Source organism: Lethenteron reissneri, chromosome 18, assembly GCF_015708825.2.
Source record: "Lethenteron reissneri isolate LAM-NWPU_2019-01 chromosome 18, ASM1570882v1, whole genome shotgun sequence".
In the NCBI taxonomy this organism is placed as follows: domain Eukaryota; kingdom Metazoa; phylum Chordata; class Hyperoartia; order Petromyzontiformes; family Petromyzontidae; genus Lethenteron; species Lethenteron reissneri.
In genome coordinates, this window is record NC_083796.1 from 717,496 (window position 1) to 737,909 (window position 20,414).

A 20,414-nucleotide genomic window follows, 5' to 3' on the forward strand; every position below is an offset into this window, starting at 1 on the left:
CGGGGTCATGCCACCACCGGGCCTGGGCCGTCCGGTGATGTGAGCGAGCGATGACTCGCCCGGGTAGCAATTCCATCACTCGCCCAGTCGGATAGCAAATATCATTCCGCGGTGGTGACATCGCTGCTGTGTGGCCAGTGGTGCACAAGCACAATTAACAATTCCTCAGTGACACAGTACGAGTGTGTGGCCTTCAAAGGAAAAGTCTATCATGGGCCACGTTTCGGGCAATGCAGCTTCTTCGTCAAGCGTGTCGTTAGAGAGGCCAGAGAGAATGAATTATCATTGGGCCCATGGTGTAAACAAGTCTCCAACTCATGTCATCCACTCTCTCTTCTGGCCTCTCCATTGGCCGAAACGTCGCCTATTAAATATTTGTTATTGACACGGAATGCGCTGAGTTGTTTTGTTGGCTGTGCTTGTGCACCAACCACTGCCGACGCAGCGGCGTTTCCATCACCGTTGCGTTGGCTCTGGTGACGGCCTCATCCCGCCGCCACCACCGCCGCCACGCGCGAGTGTGGGCGACGCGCGTCCCCTTCCCTCGTGGGCGTCTCTGCCAATGAATTTCACCGCGGGAGCTTGTGAACGGAATTCCTCCGTGACAACGCTCTTTACAGGAAATGAGTTTCTTTGACAGATTTGTGTTTGTTGCCCCGTGTTTCATTTCTTCTGTCACGCAGTAGTTGTCTCTGCTCTGATTGCTGTTTGGTTCATTGCTTTTGGCATTGTGGTGACCCAGGTCACTCTTGCAAATGAGACTCATCCTGATCTGTTTGAGTTCTCACCTCGATAAACAAAACAAACGTGAAGCCTAAAAAGATGGCACAATGTGCAGCGCGGATCGCAATCATAGCAAACATCACACCACACGCGCACGCGGGGATTAATCGCACCTCTTATTAGCACAGTTGGCTACGTACGGTGCAAAAGAAGTTCAACATCATACAATCTCTCACCGCTATTCATTTTATTGCTGTGACTTTACATTGCTTGTTTTGCTTTCGTGGGCCCAGGCCACTCGTGCAAGTGAGGCTCCTCTATCCTGATCTCCTGACCTCGCACCTGATTACACAACACAAGCTTGAACCTTGACCCCCAGGTGGCGCAGCGGAGACGAGTGGCAAGGTGCGCGAGGGCGACGAGGTGCTGCAGTTCTGCGAGAGGGACCTGCGGGGGATGACGAAGTTCGACGCCTGGAACCTCGTCAAGTCGGCGCCTCCGGGGCCCGTGACGCTCACGCTGCGGAGAGGGGGCGGGGGGGGCGCGGCTCGGCCTTGAGACGGAGCAGCTCACGCTCCGCACCACATTCCGTGCCAAACCACACCGCGCCGCACCACACGCCTCACCACGCACCTCACCACGCACCTCACCGAACCACACCTCACACACGATACCACATCACTCTGAACCACACCAAACCCACACGCTAAACCACACTGCTCCACGCCACACAAAACCACACCGTGCCACACCTCACACGCCAAACTGCACCACGCCACACCAAATCACACCGCACGAGTCTAACTGGCTCTGCTCCTTGCGCCCTGTTACTGTTCATTCAGCCAGCCGCGCAGCACCCTGCAGTCCTCACTACCCCACCAGCACCCTCCCTTGCCATCATCACCACCGTCGGGCAGCCACCTGTCACGCTGCCTCCACTTTGTGGAGACGACGGCGGCGTGCTGCCCTCTGCTGGGGCTAAAGCTGCCGGCGGCCATTCCTGGCTGCCACTGCCAGGCAGCGACAGTCTCGGCCGGTGTGCGCGTCGCGGTGTGTGCGTCACGGTGTGCGCGTCGCGGTGTGTGCGGCACCGACCGTAGAGGGGCATCGTTTTTTACGGAGCTGCAGGGTCAACGTCGGCCTTGGGACCTTCACTGTCATCGGCAACCTCGTCTCCGTCGAGGGCGGGACCGGTAGCCACCGCGAAGGGTTTCGCGGTGCCGTCGTGGTTTTGGCAGGGCGCTCTGATCGACGTTTTCTCGGGTTGTACCGCTAAGCGTCGTTCGGCACGATGTCCGTCGTTCCGCTCCGCGTGCCAGTCACTTCAGGAAGGAAGTTCAAAAAGGAGTTTGTGAAAAAACTGCCGGCACGCGACAGGCGAATTGTCGGACATCACGCCCGGCAATGCATGGCGGTAGAACCAGAAAGCTCCCCGGAGAGCAGTGACGTTACTCTGCGGAGCGGTGGTGGTGGTGGGGGTGGTGGGGGGGCGCAGGAGTAACAGCGGCCCGTGTGACTCTCACTCGCGACGCACGCTCTTGCCAAAGTGTGATCATTGCCTGGGGGAATGGGAGAAGCCACGGGGGCACTCGGGTGACGAAGGCATTCAGACGGCGATGCGTCGCGTTCAATTGAGAACGATCGTCCTTGTGCAATAAGTCACGGGGGGTGGGGTCGGGTGGGGAGAGTGGTCACTCTCACCGCACGTATTTATGTTCGGTTTTGTTCACGTGCAGAATCAATGGGGCAGGTTGGGCCGCATGGCAGCGGTGGGGGTCCCCGGTGAGGTCGTCCTCCGTTGACCCTTGGGGGGGGGGGGGGGTGTGGAGTGTTTGTGGGGGCAGCTGTCGGTCAGTGATGGGCTATTTGATGGCCCAACCATTGGTGGATTGGGTCACTGCACTAATCAGAATTTTTGCCGGGTCGGCACCACACTCCGGGCCCAAGTGAATCTGTGCGGCGCAACCTCGTACACACGGTAATCACCTCCCCTACTGTCAACAGACTTGCGCCCCAGGTCACTCTGCAATGAGACTCATTCTGGTCTCTTGCGTTCTCACCTGGTTACACAAACCAACCCGAACCGTAACCCACACCCGAGTGAACGACGACGTATGATTTGCGGTTGCTCTCCGATTCCTCTTGGTGCAATTCCTCGTGCGTGCCTGGGCGCCCTGCATCCCGTGTCGAGCGGCCCCACATCCCGTGTTCCGTGTCGAGCGGCCCCACGTCCCGTGTCCCACGTCCCCTGTCCCGTGTTCCATGTCCTGTGTTCCGTGTCGAGCGGCCGTGCGCTCTGGACCCTTGTGGCACCGCGGGGCGATTCACAGCGGTCCACGCGCATCTCTGTCGCTGCGTCGCTCTGGAGATTTTCACTCGGGAAAATTAGAGTTTTCCAAAAAGCGCTCCAACCCCCTCCTCCTTCGTCCGCCTTTTCAGTTCATCATTTCGACCCCGGTTCCTCCTCTGGCAGCCGCTGCCCTAGGCTCGTGCTCCTCTGGTGTTTTCCAGCTGTGGCCGACCGGCGCTCACCCTCCACGGTGACGAGGAGATGTTATCTCCCTTGTCTGGTGCGCAGGAGGAGGTAGCAGGTTCGATCCGGGACCCCGACGATGCCTGTTGTATATTTGGTGGTCACGAAGATCGTTCTCCGGGTTCCTCCGATTTTGCCCCCCCCACTCTCTACATTTAGAAACACGCGTTTAGATTATTTGGCTGCTCTAGATTATCACGTGTGATAAGCTACTGTGATGAGCTCTCATGCGTGGCCAGCTCACCTCTGAACAAGAGCTCATCGCTTGGTGGGCTTTATCTGGGAAATTAAATAGTTCAGAGTTTATTATAGTTGTATCTTGAGCCAAACATTGCGGCCTCCTTTGCTGCTAAGGCCTTCGGTCGCTCCGTGCTGAACCACATCCACCGCGTGTCGTGACGACCACGTCGTTGAGAAGTCTCCGTGAAGGGTGGTAACACTTTCACCGTTTGTGTTTATGCCAATATCTCCAATACAATGTTCGGAAAAGCACCGAACGTCACTGTGACGTATCTGCCAAAGTTACTGATTGCAATTCGCGCGGCGGTCTCGAGTACCGCCTTGGTCACGTGTGTTTCTATTGACTCAAGTGACCGCGGCCCAGTGGGAGCGCTTTCGACCTGCTTGTTACTGCGCTTCGCGGTGCTGTTTGGGAAGGCCGCCCTCGTTAATCGCGCGGTGTCTGTGTGTTAACCATAAAATACCACGACGCGCCCTCTGCTTCACTCGCAGTGGCCGTTAACGGTCCCGTGACATGATTCGAAACGAGTTGGCTGCCCGTTGTGTGCGATCCAAATTTGAAAAATATCTCCCAACTGAATTCACTCAATTGAAATTCCGCACGGCAACATCGCCCCCTACCGCTAAACTACCGCAGCCTGTGCCTATGAACCGCAGCAGTGTCTTCCTTCGCGCTCTGAGAACGATAGCGCCCGCACCAAATCTACTAACTTATAACGATGATTGCAGGTGGTTGGTCGTACGTAGATGATCGTCAGTGCTATGCATTTCTTGTGGTCAAGATGAATATCTGCGACTGGATCGTGCGGCGAACACTTTGAGCGTCGTGACAGATCGGTGTGGGGATTTGGACGGTGAGCAGCAGGCGGGCTTGGTGAAGCGTCTCGGAATCGCGAGAGGTGGCGGCCGCGGCATTGAGAGGCCTTCATCCAGCAGTGCACAAAACGCAGTTCACTTTGTTGTCCTTCCCTCGCACCTCCGATTAGTACGGTTTCCTATGTGCGGTGCGAAAGTACCGCTGATTGATGTTTATGATGATGTTGACGGTACAAGATGGACCGATTGCCACCTGCAGCCCCCAGGGGATGGCTTTTTGAAAGCGGCTGATGGCAACCTGCCCCTCATAATTTATATTGAGTTTAATCTGTGTTCATTCTATACATCACGGTGATGTCGTTCGTGCGAATCGCGTCTTTCACAATCGTCAAGGAAGAACCACAGACGAGCGGGAAAGCAGCAGCAGCCACGCGCTAAGGATCCAGCACTTCCAACAATCCCCCAAGATCTGCGGTCCTCTGTACATTCAGATGTTTTAAGCCAAATGAATGAGTGTTTAGACACGTGGGAGGATACCAGGGCGCCCAGAGAAAACTAACGCGTGCGAGAGGGCAACACTCTCCCATCATACAGAAGGCACAGATGATAGTCCAAACTTGTACCGCCTTGTGCGGAGCCACGGAAGGGAGTTTCGCTAAATCTGCAGCGCCGCGTTCCAGGCTGCCACGTGCAGCGTAGCGCCCACCACCACCTCCCGGCCCATCCTGTGGGCAGCATCGACTGATTGCAAGCCTGCCGTCACTTTAATTTGACTACAGCAATTATGCAAATTTTGGCTACAAATTACACGTCCCCAGGCGGCCACACCTGATAGCCAACCGGCTGTTTGCAATGATCCCCGTGTGTGTGGGGAATGCCCGCGGTGTTGACATGATCCGCTGTATGCCGCGAGCAGGCTGTCCGCGACCAATGTCGTGTAACGGCGGGGGCAACGTTGGGCCAAGCACATGCAACGTTGGCTCTGACGTTGCATGTTTACTGGGAGGTTTTTTTGAATGTGTTTAGCTAATTTATCCTGAGCCCCACTTTGCTGCCGCCTTTGTTCAGTTCCTCTTGCGTTGCGTCTGCTTGCGTGTGGGGAGGTGAGATAATCTGATGGCCGATGGATTGCCCAGGGGTAGCAGCGAGGTGGATCGCTCCTGCTGCTCCTGCTGCTGCTGCTGGCTCCTGCTGCTGCTGGTTCCTGCTGCTGCTGGCTCCTGCTGCTGCTGGCTCCTGCTGCTGCTGGCTCCTGCTGCTGCTGGCTCCTGCTGCTGCTGGTTCCTGCTGCTGCTGGCTCCTGCTGCTGCTGGTTCCTGCTGCTGCTGGCTCCTGCTGCTGCTGGTTCCTGCTGCTGCTGGCTCCTGCTGCTGCTGGCTCCTGCTGCTGCTGCTGCTCCCGCTGCTCCCGCTGCTCCTGCTGCTCCTGCTGCTGCTCCCGCTGCTCTGCACCGGTCACGTGGCTAGGGGACTGGCTCCTCGTCACGTCAGCCTCTCATCAGTCCTCTTGTTGTCCATTGCCACTCGGCTGTTATGGTCGTGGTGCACAAGGGCAACCAACAAAACAACTCGACACATTGCGACTCGCGCTCAGACTTTGTTTCAGCCGGTGATGTCCCATTGAGCAAAGCTGCTCTGCCTCAAGGACGGGCCAAATACCCTCGGCAGTGGCAGCAGCCACAGGATTTTGCATTAATATCGAGACGCATAGAGTTACACACAGAGACCCATATAGTTACACACAGAGACCCATAGAGTTACACACAGAGACCCATAGAGTTACACACAGAGACCCATAGAGTTACACACAGAGACCCATAGAGTTACACACAGAGACCCATAGAGTTACACAGAGACCCATAGAGTTACACAGAGACCCATAGAGTTACACAGACTCGTATAATTACACAGATACTCAGAGTTACACAGAGACTCACAGGGTGAGACTGCGGCCCAGAGGCCACGGCCCAAGACCGTCAGCAGCGATGGTAGCTCCAGGACATCGCAGGGTGGATGGAACGCGTCGACTCTGCAGAACAACAGACACATGGTTGACACGAAACCCGCGCCACAACTCACTACAGAGACGAAAGGACTCGGTCACTTACACTGCCATAAACCGACGTATGCGCTGTGAAGAAGGGCACTTGCCCGAAACGTCGACTATTCCTGTAGATGTTTCCTATTGAGTCCGCGCGCGGTATGGAGGTGAATGTGTTGGGGGGGGTAGATGTGTGGTTGTCGGTCGCACCGCCCGTGACCCCGCACGCAGTGGCCACAGGCGGCCACTAGGGGGTGATAAACCACAACCTCGGCTCATCCGTTCTCAGACCCTTGTCCGGTTTCTCAAAGCGAGTTAACCGGTAACCCGTTTGCAGTGGGTCGTGAGTGGCGATCGGCAACGCGGGGTCGCGTCCACACGGCGCGTTTCTCAGGTTCATCGGTTGAAGCATCCAAACGTGTCAACGCGTTTAGATTGATCGGCATCTGTGTGTCGCTGCCAATCGGTTTTTACCGGAGCTTTTTTTCCTTTGGTTACCGGTTAATGCAACAACGACCAAGACAAAAATGCCGACGTTCGCGACCCCCTAATGACCACTCGCGGTGTACGTGGCCTGGACTCCGAGTTTTGTTTTCGGTTTTTTATTATATTTTCTTCTGAATTTTGCGGGGAGATGAGCCCCCGCGGGGCGGGTGGCCAGCACCACGCCCGGGGCCGCCTTTGTCTCCCCAGTGCTGATGTTTAAAATAAAATACATCAGCACTGGTCTTAGAGTGGGAATCGAACCCGGATTCGTAGCGCAGTGCGCTAACCACTGCCCCACCGCTCCCAATCACCACCACTCCTGATGTTCGATTGTGCACCGGAGCCCCTGGGATGAGAGAGAGATGCACTGCATTGTTTTATTTAGCCGTGGTCAACACCAGTGATTAATTCACGCATAATGGACACTGCTGTGATTCACTTGCAACGCCACGCTTCAGACTGTAATATATATAACCTCGGAAAACGATGGTAATGATAATTATAATAAAAGATCACACTGCTCCGAGTGAGCCGTCGTGAATCGATCGAGCCGGGTGAGTGAAGGTGGAGCTCTGTCCCACACCAATTTGTAATTTACTCGCCCCCGTCGCACGAATGTGGAATTGCCATCGCCGCTGCCTCGAGGGCTGTAAGCAGGAGGTGAGAACAGCCAATGCCTCCATTGGAGCAGCAAGTCACTGGCCGTGGACTGTTGAGGCCGCATCCCTCACGGAACGAGGGGAGAGGGGAAGGTGGAACGCAGGGAGAGGGGGGCGAAGCGGTGTGGGGGGAGCGAGCACGGCGGCTGTGGAGACGACGGCGGCTGTGGAGACGACGGCGGCTGCAGGAGGACGACGCCGTCGCAGGAGGGAGGAGAGTCGGAGGGGGGGGGAGGGAGGGGGGGGGAGGGAGGGGGGGGGAGGGAGGGGGGGGGAGGGGAGGGGGGGGGAGGGAGGGGGGGGGGAGGGGGGGGGGGGAGGGAGGGGGGGGGGAGGGAGGGGAGGGGGGGAGGGAGGGAGGGGGGGGAGGAGGGGGGGGGGAGGGGGGAGAGTGAGGAGAGGGGGCAGCAGAGAGAGTGTGTGGAGAGAGGAGGGAGAGAGTGTGTGGAGAGGGGGGGGGCAGGGAGAGAGTGTGTAGAGAGGGGGGGGGAGAGTGAGGAGGGAGCAGGGAGAGAGTGTGTGGAGAGAGGAGGGAGAGAGTGAGGAGGGAGCAGGGAGAGAGTGTGTGGAGAGGGGGGGGGAGAGAGTGAGGAGGGAGCAGGAGAGAGTGTGTGGAGAGTGGGGGGAGCAGTGGACGAGAGTGTGTAGAGAGGGGGTGGGAGGAGAGTGAGGAGGGAGCAGGGAGAGAGTGTGTAGAGAGAGGAGGGAGCAGGGAGAGAGTGTGTAGAGAGGGGGGGGGGAGAGAGTGAGGAGGAGGGAGCAGGAGAGAGTGTGTGGAGAGGGGGGCGAGAGTAGAGATGAGGAAGGGAGCAGGGAGAGAGTCGGGTGTGGAGAGTGGGGGGGTGAGCAGGAGAAGAGAGTGTGTAGAGAGAGGGGAGAGTGGAGGACGAGTAGTAGAGGGGGGAGAGGAGGAGCAGGGATGAGAGTGTGTAGAGAGGGGGGGGGAGAGAGGAGAGGAGGGAGCAGGTGAGAGAGTGTGTAGAGAGGGGGGGGGAGAGAGTGAGGAGGGGCAGGGACGAGAGTGTGTGGAGAGGGGGGGAGAGTGAGGAGTGCGAGATGGCACGAGGTGAGAGTGTGTGAGAGAGGGGGAGAGAAGTGAGGAGGGAGCAGGGAAGAGAGTGTTGTTGGAGAGGGGGAGGGAGACGTGAGGAGGGAGCAGGGAGAGAGTGTGTAGAGAGGGGGGGGAAGAGAGTGTGTAGAGAGAGGAGGGAGCAGGGAGAGAGTGTGTGGAGAGGGGGGGAGATAGTGAGGAGGGAGCCGGGAAGAGAGTGTGTGGAGAGGGGGGGGGAGAGAGTGAGGAGGGAGCAGGGAGAGAGTGAGGAGGGAGCAGGGAGAGAGTGTGTGGAGAGGAGGGAGGAGAGTGAGGACGGGGAGCAGGGAGAGAGTGTGTGGAGAGGAGGGAGAGAGTGAGGAGGGAGCAGGGAGAGAGTGTGTAGAGAGGGGGGGGGGAGAGAGTGAGGAGAGCAGGGGAGAGAGTGTGTGGAGAGGAGGGCGAGAGTGAGGAGGGAGCAGGGAGGAGAGTGAGGAGGGAGCAGGGAGAGAGTGTGTGGATGAGGGGGGGGGAGAGAGGAGGAGGGAGCAGGGAGAGAGTGTGTGGAGAGAGGAGGGGCAGGGAGAGAGTGTGTGGAGAGGAGGGAGAGAGTGAGGAGGGAGCAGGGAGAGAGTGAGGAGGAGCAGGGAGAGAGTGTGGTGAGAGGGGGGGAGAGAGTGAGGAGGGAGCAGGGAGAGAGTGTGTGGAGAGGGGGGGGAGAGTGAGGAGGGAGCAGGGAGAGAGGTGTTGGAGAGGGGGGGGGAGTGTGTGGAGATGGGGGGGGAGAGTGAGGAGGGAGCAGGAGAGAGTGTGTAGAGAGGGGGGGGAGAGAGTGAGGAGGGAGCAGGGAGAGAGTTTGTAGAAGAGGAGGGAGAGAGTGTGTGGAGAGGGGGGGGAGAGAGTGAGGAGGGAGCAGGGAGAGAGTGTGTGGAGAGGGGGGGGGAGAGTGTGTGGAGGGGGGGGGAGAGAGTGAGGAGGGAGCAGGGAGAGAGTGTGTGGAGAGAGGAGGAGCAGGAGAGAGGTGTGGAGAGGGGGGGGGAGAGAGTGAGGAGGGAGCAGGGAGGAGTGTGTGGAGAGGGGGGGGAGAGTGAGGAGGGAGCAGGGAGAGAGTGTGTGGAGAGGGGGGGGAGTGTGAGGAGGGAGCGGAGGAGTGTGTAGAGGAGGGAGCAGGGAGAGAGTGTTTGAGAGGGGGGGGAGAGAGTGAGGAGGGAGCAGGGATGAGGAGTGTGTAGAGAGAGGAGGGAGAGAGTGAGGAGGGAGCAGGAGAGAGTGTGTGGAGAGGGGGGGGGAGAGAGTGAGGAGGGAGCAGGGAGAGCGTGTTGTGGAGAGGGGGGGGAGAGTGAGGAGGGAGCGGGAGAGAGTGAGGAGGGAGCAGGGAGAGAATGTGTGGAGAGGCAGGGAGAGAGTGAGGAGGGAGCAGGGAGAGAGTGTGTGGAGAGGAGGAGAGAGTGAGGAGGGAGCAGGGAGAGAGTGTGTAGAGAGGGGGGGAGAGAGTGAGGAGGAGCAGGGAGAGAGTGTGTGGAGAGGAGGGAGAGAGTGAGGATGGAGCAGGGAGAGAGGTGGGAGAAGGGGGGGGAGAGAGTGAGGAGGGAGCTGGGAGAGAGTGTGTGGAGAGGGGGGGGAGAGAGTGAGGAGGGAAGCAGGGAGAGCGTGTGTGGAGAGGAGGGAGAGAGTGAGGAGGGAGCAGGGGAGAGAGTGAGGCGGGAGCAGGAGAGAGTGTGTGGATGAGGGGGGGGAGAGAGTGAGGAGGGAGCAGGGAGAGAGTGAGGAGGGAGCAGGGAGAGAGTGTGTAGAGAGGGGGGGAGAGAGTGAGGAGGGAGCAGGGAGAGAGTGTTGTGGAGAGGAGGGATGAGAGTGAGGAGGGGAGCAGGGAGAGAGTTTGGAGAGGGGGGGGATGGAGAGTGAGGAGGGAGCAGGGAGACAGTGTGTGGAGAGAGGAGGGAGCAGGGAGAGAGTGTTGTGGAGAGGGGGGGGAGAGAGTGAGGAGGGAGCAGGGAGACAGTGTGTGGAGAGAGGAGGGAGCAGGGAGAGAGTGTTGGAGAGGGGGGGAGAGAGTGAGGAGGGAGCAGTGGAGAGGGAGCGGGAGAGAGTGAGGAGGGAGCAGGGAGAGAGTGTGGTGGGAGAGGAGGAGATCGTGTGTGGAGAGGAAGGGGAGAGGAGGAGAGTGAGGCGGAGCAGGGAGAGAGTGTGTGGAGAGGGGGGGGAGAGAGAGTGAGGAGGGAGCAGGGAGAGAGTGTGTGGAGAGGAGGGAGAGAGTGAGAGTGAGGAGGAGCAGGGAGAGAGTGTGTGGAGAGGGGGGGGAGGAGAGCGGCAGAGTCGCCGCTCCCCGTTTCCCCTCTCAGTCTCTCACGCGGACAACCGGCAACAGCAGCAGCATCCGCCCCGCGCCCCTCTCCGCCTTCTTCATGCTCTCCCATGGCGCCGCGGCCCGCTGTGAGGCCACGGCGAGCAGCAGCAGCAGCAGGAGGAGGAGGCAGGAGCAGCAGGAGGAGGAGGCAGGAGCAGCAGGAGGAGGGTTGGTGGTGGTGGCACCACGACGAGGAGGTGAGCAGAGGGAGAGGACGCGGCGGAGAGACGAGAGGGGCCGGATAAGGAGGACGAGAGGAGGCGACAGGCAGGACGAGCAGAGTGGAGAGAGACGAGGTGAGGGGACGTGAGGCGATTAGGGGACGAGGCTAGGAGAGGGGAGAGGGGATGTGTCGAGGTGGGGAGAGATGAGAGAGGCGATGGTGACAAGCGCCGCCCGTTATTTACAATGGACGCGGTGTGGGGGGACGCCGCGGCCTAGGCCTAGTGCGAGGCCTCGCGTTGCCTGGGGACGCTGCGGGGATGGAGGCGCCTCTCGCCGGCCGAGAGGCTTCGTCCCAGCCCCCGCCCCCCTCGAGAAGCAACACGAATAGAGGCGAGCACTCCATCCAGCAGTGGAGTGGTCGTGGCCGCCGGTTACGACGAGAAGGGGATGCTCTGCTTCGGGCCGGATTCGCTTTAAAGTGAGAAATATAAGGTTCGTACTCGCTGGTGGGGGTGGACGTCTACGGAGGAGACGGAGCGATGGATTCGGATCGTTGTGCGCGACTCCCTGTGTGGATTACTAGCGACGGTACGCGGTCGGGTCGCGAGACGTGGATGTGGCCCGGGCTTCATCCAGCGGTGGATGGTCCAGCTGCTGCTGGACGATGGGAACTGGAGTCGGGTGACGCCTTCTGGTAGCGGCGCCCGAGACTTAACGGAGCAGGAGGAGGATCGGGGGACCCCCTTTAGGGGTCTCGTGATCCCGTCCAGGGCTCTGGTGACTCTGAAAGCATGACAGTGGTCCTGTGGAAGGGTTAGGGGTCCCGTCCAGGGGGTCCAGCGATCCCGCTTAGGGGAGTTTAGCGATTCTGTTCATGGTGATTGCGGTCGTGAGTCGGGGTCGAGCGGTCTTGTTTAGGGGTCCAGTTTTCCTGTTTAGGGAATCGGACAGGGATCAGCCCCTGTGCGTGTGGCGTTTGTAGTGTTTGTTGACTGCGCTTGGAATGTCCACCGCTCCCATAATTACCGCTAATTTGGCTGTGGGCCGGGGTTCGTTTGGAGGAGCTGTGCGGGCGGCCTGACCCGGTCCCATCATCGTATCCTGGACTCAATCAGAGGTTTGCAGACCCTGAGATGTCCCTGCACAACCAGCCGCGTGCTGACCTGGTGCAACCCTCACCCAGTACAACCCTCACCCAGTACAACCCTCACCCAGTACACCCTCACCCAGTACAACCCTCACCCAGTACAACCCCCACCCAGACAGCCCTCACCCAGTACAACCCTCACCCAGACAGCCCTCACCCAGTACAACCCTCACCCAGACAGCCCTCACCCAGTACAACCCTCACCCAGTACAACCCTCACCCAGTACAACCCTCACCCAGTACAACCCTCACCCAGTACAACCCTCACCCAGACAGCCCTCACCCAGTACAACCCTCACCCAGACAGCCCTCACCCAGTACAACCCTCACCCAGTACACCCTCACCCAGTACAACCCTCACCCAGTACAACCCTCACCCAGTACAACCCTCACCCAGACAGCCCTCACCCAATACAACCCTCAGCTCTCATTACCCGAGCCCTCCCTGCCTTACCTACCACACCCTACCCAACACAACTACACCTTAACCAATCACACCCTACCCAACCACTCCCTACTCTACCACATCCTACTCAACCAGATCCTACTCAACTACATCCTACCCAACCACTCCCAACTCTACCACACCCTACTCAACCACTCCCTACTCAACACAACTACACCTTACCCAATCACACCCTACTCAACCACTCTCTACTCTACCGCATCCTACTCAACCACTCCCTACTCAACACTCCCTACCCAACCACTCCCTACTCAACCACTCCTACTCAACCACTCCCTACTCAACCACTCCCTACTCAACCACTCCCTACTCAACCACATCCTACTCAACCACATCCTACTCAACCACTCCCTACCCAACCACTTCCTACCCAACCACTCCCTACCCAACCACTCCCTACTCAACCACTCCCTACTCAACCACTCCCTACTCAACCACTCCCTACCAACCACTCCTACCCAACCACTCTCTACTCAACCACTCCCTACTCAACCACTCCCTACTCAACCACTCCCTACCCAACCACTCCCTACCCAACCACCTCACTACCCAACCACTCCCTACTCACCACTCCCTACCCAACCACTCCCTACTCAACCCACTCCCTACTCAACCACTTCCTACTCAACCACTCCCTATCCAAAACCCCCTACCCAACCACTCCCTAATCAACCACTCCCCTACTCAACCACTTCCTACCCAACCACTCTCTACCAAACCACTCCCTATCAACCATCCCTACTCAACCACTCCCTACCCAACCACTCCCTACCCAACCACTCTCCTACCCAACTACTCCCTACTCAACCACTCCATACCAACCACTCCCTACCCCAACCACTCTCTACCCAACACTCCCTACTCAACCACTCCCTACCCAACCACTCTCTATCCCAACCACTTCCCTACTCAACCACTCCCTACTCAACCCACTCCCTACTCAACCACTCCCTACCCAACACTCCCTACCCAACACTCCCTACTCAACCACTCCCTACGCAACCACTCCCTACTCAACCACTCCCTACCCAACCACTCCCTACCCAACCACTCCCTACCCAACCACTCTCTACCCAACCACTCCCTACTCAACCACTCCCTACTCAACCACTCCCTACTCAACCACTCCCTACTCCACCACTCTCTATCGAACAACACCCTACCCGACCTGGCCCTATGCTGACCCACGCACACCAGCCCATACCTCAACTCCACCTGGGCCTACTATAAGGCTGGCGTCTGTTCCACAAACCAACCCCGAATATGATTCTCAGTCAGCACTTGGTCTATTATCAAACTGCGCAATAAACTGTTAATACAGTCAACACAAGACTGGTGGTAGCAGATCTCGATGCAAATCCGTTCCTGCCACCAGAATACAGGAGTCACTTCCCAGACAGGTGGAAAACCTTTCTTGCAATCATCCCCCACCCAGGCCAGTCCTCCATAATAACCCACCTTCATCTCGCCCTCACTCTTAACTAAACTCGAAGCCAACTGGCCAACCTTACTCTACCTGATCCTACATACCTCTTCTGCACCATGCCCTAACCTTTTCAAACCTGCTCCGTTCCTCCCTTCACTGCCCTACCAGACGTGATCTGACTCTTTGCGGTTAGCTCCCGTTCTACTCTTGTCTGCATATAATAGGATGAGATGGCCCCTGTCAGCCCCAGTGTTTACTCGCAGAGCAATAACATGGGACTGATTAATTCTGGTTGGGATACAGACCGCACCACTGCTCTGTCCTGCCCGAACACGAGCTCCGAATTCGGTGGTCAGCAACCTGCGGCTCCGAAGCCGCATGCGGCTCTTTAAGGACTGCTTCGTGACGTTATTTATAAAGGGCCGCCGTCCCGTATTCACGTTGCATTGCGGCTCTTGAAATACTGAGTTTTTTTACCGAATTAGAAAAAGAGGGCACTTCTTGTTATTTTGATTTCTGACTCCTGCCTTAACTCCACTCGCCTCGATCACAACCCTGCCCCAGCTGGGACTAAGCCTGCCCAGGGGCAAGTCCCTGCTGTTGATATCCCTGAGAGAGAGATTGACAGATGCTGCTATCTTCTGCAAAAGTAGACAATCAAGAATAGCCCAGAGTGCGGCTGCTGTCACCAATCTCAAACCGTGGACCACAATGTAACACCACTGCTCACTTTCAACGTTTAAGTCTATGGATCTCTATTTGAGCCAGTGTATCGCTCAAACCATGGACCACAATGTAACACCACTGCTCACTTTCAACGTTTAAGTCTATGGATCTCTATTTGAGCCAGTGTATCGCTCAAACCATGGACCACAATGTAACACCACTGCTCACTTTCAACGTTTAAGTCTTTGGATCTCTATTTGAGCCAGTGTATCGCTCAAACCATGGACCACAAAGTAACACCGCTGCTCACTTTCAACGTTTAAGTCTATGGATCTCTATTTGAGCCAGTGTATCGCTCAAACCATGGACCACAATGTAACACCACTGCTCACTTTCAACGTTTAAGTCTATGGATCTCTATTTGAGCCAGTGTATCGCTCAAACCATGGACCACAATGTAACACCACTGCTCACTTTCAACGTTTAAGTCTATGGATCTCTATTTGAGCCAGTGTATCGCTCAAACCATGGACCACAAAGTAACACCGCTGCTCACTTTCAACGTTTAAGTCTATGGATCTCTATTTGAGCCAGTGTATCGCTCAAACCATGGACCACAATGTAACACCGCTGCTCACTTTCAACGTTTAAGTCTATGGATCTCTATTTGAGCCAGTGTATCGCTCAAACCATGGACCACAAAGTAACACCGCTGCTCACTTTCAACGTTTAAGTCTATGGATCTCTATTTGAGCCAGTGTATCGCTCAAACCATGGACCACAATGTAACACCGCTGCTCACTTTCAACGTTTAAGTCTATGGATCTCTATTTGAGCCAGTGTATCGCTCAAACCATGGACCACAATGTAACACCACTGCTCACTTTCAACGTTTAAGTCTATGGATCTCTATTTGAGCCAGTGTATCGCTCAAACCATGGACCACAATGTAACACCACTGCTCACTTTCAACGTTTAAGTCTATGGATCTCTATTTGAGCCAGTGTATCGCTCAAACCATGGACCACAAAGTAACACCGCTGCTCACTTTCAACGTTTAAGTCTATGGATCTCTATTTGAGCCAGTGTATCGCTCAAACCATGGACCACAATGTAACACCGCTGCTCACTTTCAACGTTTAAGTCTATGGATCTCTATTTGAGCCAGTGTATCGCTCAAACCATGGACCACAAAGTAACACCGCTGCTCACTTTCAACGTTTAAGTCTATGGATCTCTATTTGAGCCAGTGTATCGCTCAAACCATGGACCACAATGTAACACCGCTGCTCACTTTCAACGTTTAAGTCTATGGATCTCTATTTGAGCCAGTGTATCGCTCAAACCATGGACCACAATGTAACACCACTGCACGCTTAGATCATTGGCCAGAGCCACTTCAAATGTATTGTGTGTGTATCTGTGGGTCTCTATGTAAGTCTGTTAATCTCTGTGTGAGTCTATGGATCTGTATGCGAGTCTCTGGGTGTCTATACAAGTCGTTGAATCTCCACGATATTCACCGGGCTACTCCTGAAGCTCACACGCCAACCTAGACACAAGCGTGTGAGCATTGATGATCAACACTGCACCGTGCGTGAGGACGAGAGGGATGGGAAGGCGGGCGCTCCACTCCATCCCCGCTCGTTCCTAACTCTGTTACGCAGTAATACAATGGAACTCGTGCGCCCTATTGATTTGGGATCTCCGCTGGGGGCAGCGTAATTGAGCCAGAGGCAGCTGGGTCATGGAGGGGCTGTTCATCATGGCCAGGGCTCAGCGCGAGCGATGGAGGACGTGGCGCGTTTCGTTCAAACGAGGTACCACACGGCGGGGAAAACGTCGCTGTCATCGAACACAGTGCTGCAGCCAATCAGTAGTCCTATACTCCTCACGCTAAACTCTTCACCCTAAACCATAATCCAACCCTTAGTTGTTAATCCCAACTCTAAACCCCAACATCCAACCATAACCCCAGTTCTAAATCTAAACCATAACCCCAGCCTTAGCCCTAGACCAACCTTAATCTTGGCAATAAACCCTAACCCCAACATTAACTCCAACCCAATCTAAAACCCTAAACTCCAACCCTAATCGCAGCCCTTACCCCAACCCTTAGCCCTAAACCCTAACATCCCAGTTCCCAACTGGAACCTTATCCCACTGTGCACCAATCAAAACACAGTCCCATGCAGAGCCCTACAAATCACTTGACACGACACACTGTATTTGCAAAGAGACAGCATCTCAAGACGCCGTACAGAAATGGGGAGCATATTTAAATGGAAGCACTCACTCATTGGCCCCTATGTGAGTCTATGGGTCCCTATAGGTCCGTATGTGAGTATTACTGGTCTTTTTGGAGTCTATGGGTCTTTGTGTTTTGTATGGGTCTAAATGCGAGTCGGTACAGTACAATACAATGGGCTGTACAGAAACTGTAGTGCAAATGTATTTATAGAGTCGATTTGTTGTAGGCAGAAGAGAATGGAAGGAGCTCAGCCTGAACTTGACAATGACTTATTATCTCATCATTGCGTTTATTTTCGTTATCGTTAATTTGTGTAAAGAGCTCGAGTAAGATTCCTGCTATCGTCTGAGCGTTACAACAGTCTGACCACTATCCCTTGTTATGCTTTTCGTGACAATCTCAGGGACTTCTCTGGTCCCCCGGATAGAAGGAAGTCCTAAAGATAGCGGCTTGTGGTCTCGGGAGACTGATTGATTCATTTAAAGATATTTTTGCCATCGTCCCCCAGCAGTGTGGACTGTCAAGGCGAGGTTGTAGGGATAGGGCGAAACGGGGTCGCAGGGAGTGGACAAATTAGGGGAACTGGGGTGGGGGCACGGAGGGGTTCTCGGCTGCCCAAGCGAGCCGCACAGCTGCATATCCCTCATCCCCCCCCTTCCCACCACAACAGCCTCAGCCTAAAATAGTGCAACATCCCCCAGCCAGCGCTAGAGCGGAAACTCGGAAGCGGAATTTGTTGCGGCACCAAAACTGCGCAAGCGTCCACCTGTGGTGGGTGAAGTTCCCAAGCACAGACACGGCTCTGGTGCGAGTCGTGACGCCGCCGCGTGGGTGTTTTAACGGTTGTGCCACACGGCTCTCTCTGCTGTGTTTGTGGGGTGGTGTCACACGGCTCTCTCCGCTGTGTTTGTGGGGTGGTGTCACACGGCTCTCTCTGCTGTGTTTGTGGGGTGGTGTCACACGGCTCTCTCTGCTGTGTTTGTGGGGTTGTGTCACACGGCTCTCTCTGCTGTGTTTGTGGGGTGGTGTCACACGGCTCTCTCTGCTGTGTTTGTGGGGTGGTGTCACACGGCTCTCTCTGCTGTGTTTGTGGGGTTGTGTCACACGGCTCTCTCTGCTGTGTTTGTGGGGTTGTGCCACACGGCTCTCTCTGCTGTGTTTGTGGGGTTGTGTCACACGGCTCTCTCTGCTGTGTTTGTGGGGTTGTGTCACACGGCTCTCTCCGCTGTGTTTGTGGGGTTGTGCCACACGGCTCTCTCTGCTGTGTTTGTGGGGTTGTGTCACACGGCTCTCTCTGCTGTGTTTGTGGGGTTGTGTCACACGGCTCTCTCTGCTGTGTTTGTGGGGTTGTGCCACACGGCTCTCTGTGCTGTGTTTGTGGGGTTGTGTCACACGGCTCTCTCTGCTGTGTTTGTGGGGTTGTGCCACACGGCTCTCTCCGCTGTGTTTGTGGGGTTGTGCCACACGGCTCTCTCCGCTGTGTTTGTGGGGTTGTGTCACACGGCTCTCTCTGCTGTGTTTGTGGTGTTGTGTCACACGGCTCTCTCTGCTGTGTTTGTGGGGTTGTGTCACACGGCTCTCTCCGCTGTGTTTGTGGGGTTGTGTCACACGGCTCTCTGTGCTGTGTTTGTGGGGTGGTGTCACACGGCTCTCTCCGCTGTGTTTGTGGGGTGGTGTCACACGGCTCTCTCCGCTGTGTTTGTGGGGTGGTGTCACACGGCTCTCTCTGCTGTGTTTGTGGGGTGGTGTCACACGGCTCTCTCCGCTGTGTTTGTGGGGTGGTGTCACACGGCTCTCTCCGCTGTGTTTGTGGGGTGGTGTCACACGGCTCTCTCCACTGTGTTTGTGGGGTGGTGTCACACGGCTCTCTCCGCTGTGTTTGTGGGGTTGTGCCACACGGCTCTCTCTGCTGTGTTTGTGGGGTTGTGCCACACGGCTCTCTCTGCTGTGTTTGTGGGGTGGTGTCACACGGCTCTCTCCGCTGTGTTTGTGGGGTGGTGTCACACGGCTCTCTCTGCTGTGTTTGTGGGGTTGTGCCACACGGCTCTCTCTGCTGTGTTTGTGGGGTTGTGTCACACGGCTCTCTCTGCTGTGTTTGTGGGGTTGTGTCACACGGCTCTCTCTGCTGTGTTTGTGGGGTTGTGCCACACGGCTCTCTCCGCTGTGTTTGTGGGGTTGTGCCACACGGCTCTCTCTGCTGTGTTTGTGGGGTGGTGTCACACGGCTCTCTCTGCTGTGTTTGTGGGGTTGTGCCACACGGCTCTCTCCGCTGTGTTTGTGGGGTTGTGCCACACGGCTCTCTCTGCTGTGTTTGTGGGGTTGTGCCACACGGCTCTCTCCGCTGTGTTTGTGGGGTTGTGCCACACGGCTCTCTCTGCTGTGTTTGTGGGGTGGTGTCACACGGCTCTCTCCGCTGTGTTTGTGGGGTTGTGCCACACGGCTCTCTCTGCTGTGTTTGTGGGGTTGTGTCACACGGCTCTCTCTGCTGTGTTTGTGGGGTGGTGTCACACGGCTCTCTCCGCTGTGTTTGTGGGGTTGTGCCACACGGCTCTCTCTGCTGTGTTTGTGGGGTTGTGTCACACGGCTCTCTCTGCTGTGTTTGTGGGGTTGTGTCACACGGCTCTCTGTGTTGTGTTTGTGGGGTTGTGTCACACGGCTCTCTGTGCTGTGTTTGTGGGGTGGTGTCACACGGCTCTCTCTGTTGTGTTTGTGGGGTTGTGTCACACGGCTCTCTGTGCTGTGTTTGTGGGGTGGTGTCACACGGCTCTCTGTGCTGTGTTTGTGGGGTTGTGCCACACGGCTCTCTCCGCTGTGTTTGTGTGGTTGTGCCACACGGCTCTCTCCGCTGTGTTTGTGGGGTTGTGTCACACGGCTCTCTCTGCTGTGTTTGTGGGGTTGTGTCACACGGCTCTCTGTGCTGTGTTTGTGGGGTTGTGTCACACGGCTCTCTCTGCTGTGTTTGTGGGGTTGTGTCACACGGCTCTCTCCGCTGTGTTTGTGGGGTTGTGCCACACGGCTCTCTGTGCTGTGTTTGTGGGGTTGTGCCACACGGCTCTCTCCGCTGTGTTTGTGGGGTTGTGCCACACGGCTCTCTCTGCTGTGTTTGTGGGGTTGTGTCACACGGCTCTCTGTGCTGTGTTTGTGGGGTTGTGCCACACGGCTCTCTCCGCTGTGTTTGTGGGGTTGTGCCACACGGCTCTCTCTGCTGTGTTTGTGGGGTTGTGCCACACGGCTCTCTGTGCTGTGTTTGTGGGGTTGTGCCACACGGCTCTCTCCGCTGTGTTTGTGGGGTTGTGCCACACGGCTCTCTCTGCGGTGTTTGTGGGGTTGTGCCACACGGCTCTCTCTGCTGTGTTTGTGGGGTTGTGTCACACGGCTCTCTCCGCTGTGTTTGTGGGGTTGTGCCACACGGCTCTCTC

The 20,414-nt window shown here is 56.5% G+C and overlaps 2 protein-coding genes across 3 annotated transcripts in view; both read left to right on the forward strand.

Moving 5' to 3' along the window:
* The window catches only part of LOC133343612 (uncharacterized), an 87,829-nt gene extending 80,470 nt beyond the window's left edge, over positions 1-7,359 (forward strand). The window contains exon 22 of the mRNA XM_061553303.1: positions 1,103-7,359. Coding sequence (XP_061409287.1) covers positions 1,103-1,281 — 179 coding nt within the window. The 3' untranslated portion in view covers positions 1,282-7,359. The remainder of the gene's footprint in view (positions 1-1,102) is intronic.
* Positions 7,360-10,992: 3,633 nt separating this feature from the next.
* LOC133343652 (tyrosine-protein kinase CSK-like) overlaps positions 10,993-20,414 on the forward strand; it is a 29,220-nt gene continuing 19,798 nt past the window's right edge. Inside the window, exon 1 of one of the 2 annotated variants that reach the window (XM_061553364.1) lies at positions 10,993-11,071. The gene's annotated coding sequence lies outside the window, so the exon portion shown is untranslated. Of the gene's footprint in view, positions 11,072-11,122; positions 11,171-20,414 lie in introns of those variants that run through there. The other variant, XM_061553365.1, reaches the window with a different exon arrangement.